This window comes from Suncus etruscus, chromosome 4 (assembly GCF_024139225.1).
Source record: "Suncus etruscus isolate mSunEtr1 chromosome 4, mSunEtr1.pri.cur, whole genome shotgun sequence".
Classification (NCBI taxonomy): domain Eukaryota; kingdom Metazoa; phylum Chordata; class Mammalia; order Eulipotyphla; family Soricidae; genus Suncus; species Suncus etruscus.
This window is the reverse complement of record NC_064851.1, coordinates 49712945-49723880: the sequence shown is the minus strand read 5'-3', so window position 1 is coordinate 49723880 and position 10936 is coordinate 49712945. Positions and strand designations below refer to the sequence as shown.

Below are 10936 nucleotides of genomic sequence, written 5' to 3'. Positions count from 1 at the left end.
TGCAGCCCACCTGGGTTTGATTCCCAGTACCCCATTTTGTTCCCCAAGCTCTCTTGTGATCCCTGACCATAGAGTCTGGAGTAAGTCCTGAATAATATCAGATATAGTTAAGCAAACAAACAAAAACAATAAAAATATGTTGCTCTTTAGCTTTAGTCCAAAGTTTTTAATGTTTAGAATTTATTATATGTTTATACATTATTGTTTAAATGTTCTCTGCTCCATTTTAGACCCATTCGTGGTTTAAAAGTGTTTTTTAAACATCAAGCATATGGGGCAATGAGATAGTAAAGCAGGTAAAGTTCCTTGTTTTAAATAACACCCACATATAGCCTCCATATGGGCCTCCTAAACCTGCTATGACTGATCTCTGTGACAGTGCCAGGAGTAAACAGCAAGAAATGCTAGATACCAACACACACACACACACACACACACACACACACACACACACACACACACACACACACCTACAAAATAAAAAAAGAAAGGAAAAGTAAGGGCTTTCTCATTTAAAATTCATCACTTAGTTTTCTTACTAATTTAATGAAACCAGTCTTGTATTATTAATTTCTTTCACATTATCATTTTAGTTTTGAGACATCGATGTTAGATATACTACATAGTGTGAAACTAATTAAAGTGACACTATATCTGAGTTTTCATTTCCTCCTTTTAATGAGAGTGTCAAGCTCCATTCTCAACATGTGTCCAGCACACAGTCCAGGTGGTCACTGTTTTGTGAACCACAGAGTAGAAAGAACCCAGCAAAGAATATATATGGAAGCTAGTTTTGCTGATATTTCTCCTTATTTTTTTCTGTGCTCATGGCTGATTTGCTGACAGCATACAACTTATAGGGGTTCACACATTCTATTATAGTAGAGAGTAGACCAGCATTTCCCCTTTCTGCCAACTGCACCCCAGATTGTTCTTAGAGATGAGGTCACCTCTTCTCGAGAATAAACACATTTTGTCCCCGCAGAAAGCATAGCATACTGGTATCCATCTAAGAGTGCACCACAGAGTGGAGATTCCATGTGGCAAGTGAGTGGGAGCATGAATGAACATGAGTATGACTGTGAACATGAGTATGAGTATGAGTGTCACTATAAGCATAGTATGACTGAGACCAAGAGTGAGCATAATTGTGACTCACGTAATTGTGAGCATGAGAATAAATATTAGTGAGCAGGATTGTGACTGAGAACATGAGTGAATGTGAGGGAATGAGACTGGGCCTCCTCAGGTCTACACCAGTCATAGCCCCTTGTTCAGGACCTGCTGATGCTGAAGAACAGTACCAAGGGCAGTGTGAGACCCTGGTGCCCTCACGTTAGCCTCCAGTACAGCCAGAAATCTGACCTCTGCCTACCAAGTGTGCTGAATGCACATCTGCAGGATCCCGGGATTTGAGACTCAGTCCCCCATGGGTATGATTCAATGTCTCTCTTGAGCTGAGGTCTTTTGTCTTCTTAAAATTCACTGATCATGTTCAGGAGATGTGGATCCCCCATGGTACTTGCCCCCATCCAATTCTCTACACAGAGCCTACTCAATGGAAGGGGATATCAGCAGATCCCCCCATTTCTCTCTATTTTTCTCTCTCTCTCTTTTTCTTCTCTCCCCTATTTAATCATAAGCACCCCAAAGATACTTTCTCCTGGACTGGGCTTGTCATCAGCTATGATTCTCCCTCTTTCACATCTACCCCACCTGAAATGTTGGGCCCCATGGCAAAAGAGGTACAGAGAAGTTTCAGAGGACCCCCACTCCTCATTCTGTCTCAAATCCAGACTCACCACATTTTCTTTAGAGGTTGACTTGCTGCTATCAGGGATGAATTCACAGCAGAGGCTCAGAGTCCCCGGAAAGTCCAGAATCGCTGGAACATCCTCCAGATAGCCTCCTTCACTTCCTTGTTACGCAGGGTATAGATTATGGGATTGAATAAAGGTGTAATGGAACCATAAACCAGGGCGATGTACCTATCTGTGCGTTCTATGTGGCTTCCAAAAGCCCCTGAGTAGACTATGAAGGCAGAGCCAAAGAACAGAGCCACTACAGTCACGTGTGAGGAGCAGGTAGAGAAGGCCTTGGCTCTGCTGGCCCCAGATGGCAGCCTTAACACAGCCCTAATGATACCACCATACAGACCCACAATACAAAAGAAGTCACAGCCATTGATGGTGCTGATAAAAGTACTGATGATACGCTTGTGCCAGGCTGTGTCTATGCATGCCAGGCGCATGAGAGGAGCCAAGTCACAGAAGTAGTGGGCTACCTCAGTCAAACAGAAAGGCATTGTTGCCATAAGGCTGGCTGGCACCAGAGCACCTGAGAAGCCAGCTGTCCACGAGGCACAAACTAGCACCACCCGGAGCTGTGGACTCATGAGTACATGATAATGCAGTGGGTGGCAGATGGCCAGGTAGCGATCCAGTGCCATGGCGCCCAGCAAGTAACACTCTGTAATGCCCAAGGCATGGAATGTATAGAGCTGGATGAAGCATGCAGCTGAGGGCATGGAGGTTTGGCCCCAGAGAAGCGAGCGCAGCAATGTGGGGGCCGTGGTACTCACATACCACAACTCCAGGAAGGACAGCACGCTGAGGAAGAAGTACATGGGTGTGTGCAGCCCAGAGTCTGCCCTCACTAGCAACATGATAAGCAGGTTCCCCATCAGTGTGAGAATGTACACACTCAAACTCCCCAGGAAGGCCAGGGGTCTCAGAGAGTATGGGATCATGAAACCAGCAAGCAGAAAGAAAGGGGTGCTTGTGTGGTTGGCTTGTTCCATGGTGATAGCCCAAGGTAAAGGCACAGTGGAATCTCTCAGGATCCTACTCTAGAGAAAGTTCCAATACCTAGAAATAAAACTAGACCTAAAACACAGCAGCATCTTCTAGTCAAGTGTTACTTTTCAAAGTGGAGCTGAAGGACGACTAGTGCATCAAATCTCAGCTTGATGCAGAAACATCAGGGTGCAGATTAACAGGAGCTTAAAACTGTAATGCTGGAGCTTAGATGCTTGGGCTTTTTTTTAACCTTCTCACAAATGGGTCATAGGAAAGATGCGCATTTTCCCTTCAGATGAACTTCACTGTATGGTCCATACTGTTTCTTCTCCCTAGTGCTCGGAGGTGCCACCTGTGGGACAGAGCCATGAGTATTCTATGGGATGGAATCACTGTTGGATTATTCAAAACTTGGGGCTGTCCAAGGATGTCTGAGCACTTGGATGGGCTGAAAGTACTGCCTTTATTTGACAAAAGTTTTCGAATCCACACATCAAACTAGAAATTTTCAGTGCATTTTATGAAAATCTAAAAGGCATTGTATTCAGGGAAGTGTGTAGATACAAGATTAGCTATGACCACATGGTGCCATCCAGGGGCTGCAGGGAAGAGAAATATTATTCACTCTCTTTGAGTGTTGCCATAGCTTTGCTCAGACTCCAGTTGAGCATATTGTCCTTTTCAGCATAGTCTCAGTTTTATATCATACCAGTTTTACTTGATGATAATTAAGTTCAAAGAGCCCAGGTTTTAGGTGTCAAATAAAGCCTCTGAAGTTGTTTATGCGGAAAGGGTGCATGTGGTCATCTGCTTCCCTACTTTTCTTCCATAGAAAGATGTCCCCTCCTGTCAATTTGCATCACCCTTTCTGCTGGATACACTGTCCTTACCTTACCAGGTACTGTGGCAGTCTCTGAGCACATAGCATGTTCATCAGTGTCTGACTGCCCCATCTTATGTCTCCTTCTTGAAGGAGCTGCCCCCAGTGATCCTTCTGTGTCCCTGTGTGACTGCTATAATTAGTTCCCTTGGCTCACACAGGGCAGAGTTTGGCTCAGGAGACAGTAGCATGTCAGCATTTTCTCAAGTGACCATTTTATTCTCTGCAGCCCTAATGGTCTAAATGCATCCAGAGCCATTGCCTTTTGAGTTCTGGAGCTCTTCCAGTCACCTCCATGTATCCCTGTAGAAGAGGCAGCACTGTTGTGCTCCTTGTCCACAGGAGACCCACATGAGCACTGAGAAGTGAGTTTCAAATTTTGCACAGTCCAAAATGTGATCCAATCAGAGAACATGTCCACTCTGCACAGGTCTCCAAATTCAGCTGCAGCCCTGCAGCCTGAAGCCCTCAAAAATCTTGGTCTTAAGAAGAAAAATAAAAACAAAAAACAAAAACAAAAAAAAAATCTTGGTCTTAAAGCCTAATCCTCTCAGGAAAAGTTAGACAATGTCATGTGTGCTGGCACTACAGCCCAAGGAAAAGACATTTCAAGAATTATGTGGCTACTTAAAGAAAATGAAGCAAAGACACTATTACTTTCCTTCACCTTGCATTTAAGAGCCAAATGAGGGAGCAACCAGAGTCCCTTCACAGGAAGTTTGAAGTGAAACATCCCTGATTCCCTTAAGCCAAAGAGCAGAACAGCTTCCATACAAGAGTGAAGGGTTCCATGATATTTCTTGACAAAATAGTCAGGCAAAAGAGAAAGCTGAGAGGGCTAGAAGTCTTTGAGTGGAGTGCCCCACTCCCTACAGAAGCAATGTCACAGTCAGAGCTCAAGGTCTCTCTTGACGCCCTCACAAGCAGCATACAACATTTCAGGGAGTCAGCTCTTGTCCTGAGATAACACTACAAGATTCCAGTTAAATGGGGTTCCGGGTATGTTTTCTGATCCCATAAACACCTCTGGGTCACTTTTGCATGAGTTGAATTCTTAACTTTCCACTAGAAGACTGGTGATGGGGGGAGAGCTGCAGGAGATTAGGTGATGGCACTGGACTTTTCCCTCCAACTAAAATGGAGATTTGGGGGAGGGAAGATACACTTGAAACCAGAAAGGTTTGTCACCCAGGGAGGCAAAAAGCCAAAATGTAGCACAGCTGGACACTGTTGCCCACCAGCTCCTTGATCCTCCATTTGGTGCTGGCATCCAAGCTGGGTGAGCTCAGACTTGTTTCTTTAGAAAGTGACCTTCATGAAAGAAAGGAGGAGGGTATGGGTCCATTTGCCCTTTGATTACCAGACAGAAGCAGTAAGAAAGAACTCTGGGTCCCTGACAGTTAGAGATGAATCTTGGAATTAAGGCCAATGAATTCACAAACTGACTGACTTGGCCAATAAAAAATGGGTGTTTCTTATTCAGAGGGAAGTTTAGATGTCAAAATGTTCTTGTGGATGCAACTGTACTGGTTATAGGCAATTAGGCTTTGCTTTGGCAACTACATAGGCAAGGATTGGGAGGGCAAAGAAGATCACCCAGAAATCAAAACCACCACCTCTCTCCCTTAGCACTGCCTCTGTAAGAATCCAATTGCCCCTGAGATCTCTGCAGAGCTGAGAGATAAGATCACAGATGCTGCTGAGTCCCTTATTGGAAATCCTGGTCAGCAAGCTCTGCAATTTTATACCTAGGTTTGCTTCTAGGGTTTTATTGTTTTGTTTTTGTGTCACACCCTGCTTGGTATGCAGGGACTCCTCATGGCACTGTGCTCAGAAATCAATCCTGGCATGCTTGGGAGACCATAAGGGATGCTGGGATTGAACACAGCTTGGATACATGCAAAGCAAATGCCCTACCTGCTGTGCTATTGCTCTGTCTCCTGCTTCTTTCTAAATTTTAAAGTTTGTTTAATTCAGTTGCTATTTGTCAGAAATGCCAGCCATTTCTCCTGCATTCTCCAAGGTGAAATGGAATTGTTGTGAGAGCATCCTGCATCCCTCTCCTGCTACTGGAATGAGACCTGCAACCCCAGTCAACCTTGGGGTAAGGTCCTGGGACAAAGCTGAGAGCTTCTGCCTAAATTCTGAGGCCTCTCCTCCCACAGCTGCACAGGCCTGCCTCCTCTCTACTTCTCATTGTACAATGAGGACTCTGTCATCCCACAGTGTATAGGAACAAGTCTCTTCTGTAACACTGTTACATACAGAAAATATGGGTCACTCTCTACATAGGGCTGAGTCACCCTCTGCATAGATGAGCTTCAGTGGATGGAGTATACAACCCGCTTCACAGCTCCTCTACTTCCCATTGCCACTTCACTACTGTCTTTATGGTCTCAGCAATACAGAACCACAACACTTGAAAGTAGATATGTAGAAGATATGTGCATTTGAGTAATTTAAGTAGGGCTTTTCATTGCACTCAAAAACCCCTCTTTCCTTTCAAGTATTTACAGACGGTGCATGCTTTCATGCTGATGAGCTCCCTTGGGCCACTCATGGTGCTGGTTCAGGAGGCAAAAAAATATCAGCTTTTTCTCAAGTGTCTCAAGTTAACCTATCAATGAATCCACCCACTTGCCAATAGCAGAGGATGGTTGAGGGTGGAGTGATGAGCGTTTATGGGCAGTTTGATGCTATGGGGCAGAAATATTTTTTGAGATCAAAGAAATAATAGACCATGAATCAATGACACTCAATGACTTGTATGTATGAGGAAGGGAAAGAAGTTCCCATATGAGACATAGTTTTAGGAAGGGAGAGACAGTCCCTGTGTGGGACATGGTTACAGCAGGTGACCTGTGTGGGACACATTACAGCAGAAATGACTTCTGTGGACCTGTTATATCAGATTTTGACCTGCATAAACATCTATAGCAGATGGCAATCTTTGTTTTATAATTATTATTTTGATTGACTTGAGAGACTGAGCCCTGTGGGCTTTTACAGTTCAGATTTCACAACTGTGAGTCCAACCCATATAGACCCCATTCCTGGGGAAGATAGAGCATCTGAAAGCATGGACATTGTCCCTGTTAAGTGACGCTTTGTGGAAGCCCTTCAGAACCTCACAGGAGAGGTTGGGACCAATGTATTGCACTGTCCTTCCACAGCCACCACCATCCTCTGTTTCCTCTATCAGGGGTCCTCAAACTTTTTAAAGAGGGGGCCAGTTCACTGTCCTTCAGACTGTTGGAGGGCCAGATTATAGTAAAAACAAAAATTATGAACAAATTTCTATGCACACTGCATATATCTTATTTAGAGGTGAAGAAACAAAATGGGAATAAATACAATATGTATTTAGAAACAAAATGGGAATAAATACAAGATGTGGCCCGCGGGCCATAGTTTGAGGACCATTGTGTCTAGCTGATGCCACGATAGCTCTTCCTCTGCCTGGCAAAGGCATTGTTTGGAGAGTTAGTGCAGGGACTAAAATCAGGCTGTGCTCACCACCAGTGACTTCTGGCTGCCATTTTGGCTTCCTGAGCATCTCCTTTACTTCCCATTGCCACTTCACTATTGTCTTAATGACCTCAAAAATACAGAACCACAATACTTGAAAGTAGATATATAGTAGATAAATAGCCTTGAGTATTTTAAGTAGGGCTTTTCATTGCTCTCAAAAAAAAAACCCTCTTTCCTATCAAGTATTTAAATGCATCGTTTCAAAGTCTACTCTAGGTTCTCTAAAGCTGTGCTCTCTATCTTTGGAGGAGACTGACATTGGTTTCTAGGAGCAGTAGATAATGTTGGTCCCTCCTGAGCCAGCAAAGTGATGACAGCTATTGCTCTCAATGCATGACTAAAACCTTGTTCCTTGCTCACAGGCACTTTGCTAGTCATAATAACTGAGTTAAGTTTCCTAGACCTATATATATAATCTTTCAGAAAACTGGAAGGGCTTATCTAATTATGACAAAAATAGAGCTGGCGCTGGTATTGAGGTTTGGTTTTAAGGTCTTAAAACCTCTTTCTTGTTTCTCACGCTTTTTTTATTCCTTCAGGATTTAATATAGGAACTTGCATATTTCTCCACATTTTAAAATGTATAACTGTGCACTGTCCCAGAACCTTAGAGCCAATGCCTCATAGAAGCATATCATAAGGTTGATTATGTAGAGATACTACTCTGTGGGTGAAGCTCCACTGGAATGGTATAGAAATCCAGCATTTAATGCAGAGGCCTCATTACAGGATGAAATCCAGGGCATGTTGGATGGATAAATAGGTTCTTGATTGTTCACAGATATCTTTTTTTTCAAGCTAACAAGGTTTATTATATTAAATGCTTGTATAATTTAATGTGAAAAAACTTTACATACATTTGTTAAGGTTTTATTATAATCTGTGAGATGGATCACAAATAAAAAAGTCAGAGAGGTGAATGTTAACCCAGTGTTCTAAACAAAATAAACCCCAGAGATTCTTCATTTCCACAACACACTTTTTATGTTAAAGAATAATATTTAAGAAGAATTTCTCAGGTAGAACCCGTATCCACCTGCATTTCCATTGGTTTAACTAGGCAAGAAATTTACATTGAGGACATTCCAAATTTTCCAAGTTCCAGGACTCTACTGGGGCAGGTCCTAGTCACCTACTGCATTCAGTGGCTCATCACACACTACTTGGGTGCATGGCTATATTCAATGTGAAATAAAAAGACCCCAAGTCTTAGACCAAAAATATAGTCTCTGACTTTGAAACATGCTTTTAGATTTTCTTAAATAAGACATTGTGGGAAAGGAAAAAAACCACAAACAACAGCCCCCTTTCGTTTGAGATATATTAACACTTATTGGGCAAGATAGTAACCCGACTGAATAAGTAAGTATAAGCTATGTCTAAATGTAAAGGCATTAAGGAACAATCATATTATTAGAAGAAAATTCACAATGAACAAAAAAATACAGTATATCTAGACATCTTGAAATGGTGATTTAAACTAAGAGCAAAAGTTGATATTTTAGGTTGTTGTTTTTTTTTTGCTAGCAGTTAAGTGCACCTTTTCCTGCTTCCCCAAATAAATCAGATTATTTAATTGTCTTCCAAAATTTGAGTTTCCCCTATACAAAGCAACAGCTACATACACATAAAATGTTCATTTGTTACTGTAGTAATTCCCCTGGCTTATCCAATAAGCAGTGTACAAAGACTAGAATTTGGAGACAAGTTTACACAACCCAAAAACAAAAGAAAGAAGAAAACCAAAAAACACAATTCAAGTTTTATAACCTGCTCTTAAAGTTCTTTATAGAACACTCAGGACACTTTCACTTCTAAGATAAAGGTGTTGCACTGTCATTTGACTATAGTCCACCTAAGCATGGTAACTCAAGATATCTCCCAAATGCCAAGTGAGGACCAAAGATAAGACTTTATTTAAAGGAATTACTTTTTTTTTTGTTTTTTTTTGGCCACACCCATTTGATGCTCAGGGGTTACTCCTGGCTATGCGCTCAGAAATCGCCCCTGGCTTGGGGGACCATATGGGACGCCGGGGGATCGAACTGCTGTCCGACCTACACTAGCGCTTGCAAGGCAGACACCTTACCTCTAGCGCCACCTTCCCGGCCCCAGGAATTACTTTTAATGGTTTAATAAAGTAATACAGCTAAGTTTTGTTTACATTCTGCTGAAGACCTCTTTGGAGTCTAAGCACTTAACAACATCTAACAGGCTTCTAAGATCAGGTTAAATGATGGCGCAAAACATTTTAAAGGAGTCAATTATTTTAGCTTAAGTCATTCAGAGCCAAATATCTGAAGAATGACCAAAATCAAATCTTCATTTCTTTTAAACAGTATAAATGTGATCCAAAAGTGTCCACCACTAATTGTTCAAAAAGAAACATGCTATAAAGAAGCAAACTACATCTGCTCACTGACCATGTGTATGGACTCCCTAGATGTCTCATTGGGCTTCATATAGACCACTCACAGCAATACAATTTTAGTAGAAAGTGTAGCATGATGCTAAGCCATGTTAGCTTTTGCACATACATGTTGCACTTCTGGCTAATGATGCAGAACGATTTGCAGCATTACTGTTAAGCTGGGCTGCACCCACCCCTTTAAAATGGCATCAATATCAATGTCATCATCCTTGTTGTCTGACTTCATGGTTTCAACCTTCGGTACACTGGCAGTCTTCAAATATACCACCTCAATATTCTCATCTTCATCATCTTCTTCACCACCAGATGATTCTTCTTCTGCTTCCTTCAACCATTTTATAAATGGTTCAAGAAAGGTAAAGGTTTCCAGCACAAATATCAAGTGAAATTCTAGAAGGGCCTTGTGCCAGCATGAAAGTGGGGTGGGAGACAGAAAGAGCTGCTTTATTTTCAAGAGTCTCTAGCCTGGCTCCTAAGGACATGTCCTCAGAGAAGTCATCAGGGTTTTGGAGGAGCAGGCTACATTTCAAGAGGTTTCTGATTTTGAGAAAGGGCGCAGCTTTATTAGAACCAGCATCTTTCAGAACTCTGTGGCATACCCCAGGAAAACTGCCAAAATGTATAAATGCATCTATTTGCTTTCTAGGCAACCAGCCCTTCCCAACAAAGGAAGCCATATGGATGTCACAAAAATTTAAGGAGAGCATCATATCTCATTTCTGTTATACCTGCCCTTAGGAGCCAGGCTGGAGACTCTTGAAAACAAAGCAGCCCTTTCTGTCTCCCATCCCAGTTCCATGATGGTACAAGGCATTTCTAAACTTTCACTTGATATTTGATATTTCACTTGATATTATCCTTCTTGAACCAAACCTAAAACAACTTAATAATCTGAAGAAGAATAAAAAAGCAGGCAGAATCTAAGTAACAGGATATATTAAGAAAATGCAGTTTATCATTTCCTAACTCTAGAGAGAACACAGAACTAGAGCTTTGAAGGCTCCAGGCTGGAGATTAGTACTGTTTTATGTCTTGGAAGGGCATGGGGATTTTTAACCTGTTAGAGGCACCTCTCACTATTTACACCATGTTCAGCTAACAGCTCCTAGCCACACACTGCTAAACTCGCATTTATTCCTTCACTGAAACAGACTTTTTCTCACGAAAAACTGTGTGTCCAGTAGTTTCCAAGTGAGACTCTGATAGTGTTTCATCACTTCCGCTGTCTCTCTTCACTTCCTTTGCCTTAAGTCCACAGATGTGAATCCCACTCATCAAGAACTGTGTTATGCTGAG

The 10936-nt window shown here is 42.2% G+C and overlaps 1 protein-coding gene across 1 annotated transcript; it reads right to left on the bottom strand.

Annotated features, from left to right (window-relative positions):
- Positions 1-1858: 1858 nt before the first annotated feature.
- On the bottom strand, positions 1859-2800 carry LOC126007066 (olfactory receptor 6N2-like). The gene has a single exon (XM_049772574.1). It carries the CDS (start codon positions 2798-2800, stop codon positions 1859-1861), a length of 942 nt encoding a protein of 313 aa, XP_049628531.1.
- Positions 2801-10936: the final 8136 nt, after the last annotated feature.

Coding starts and splice junctions, on each gene's coding strand:
- LOC126007066 (XM_049772574.1), bottom strand. CDS start 2,800: ATGGAACAAGCCAACCACACAAGCACCCCTTTCTTTCTGCTTGCTGGT.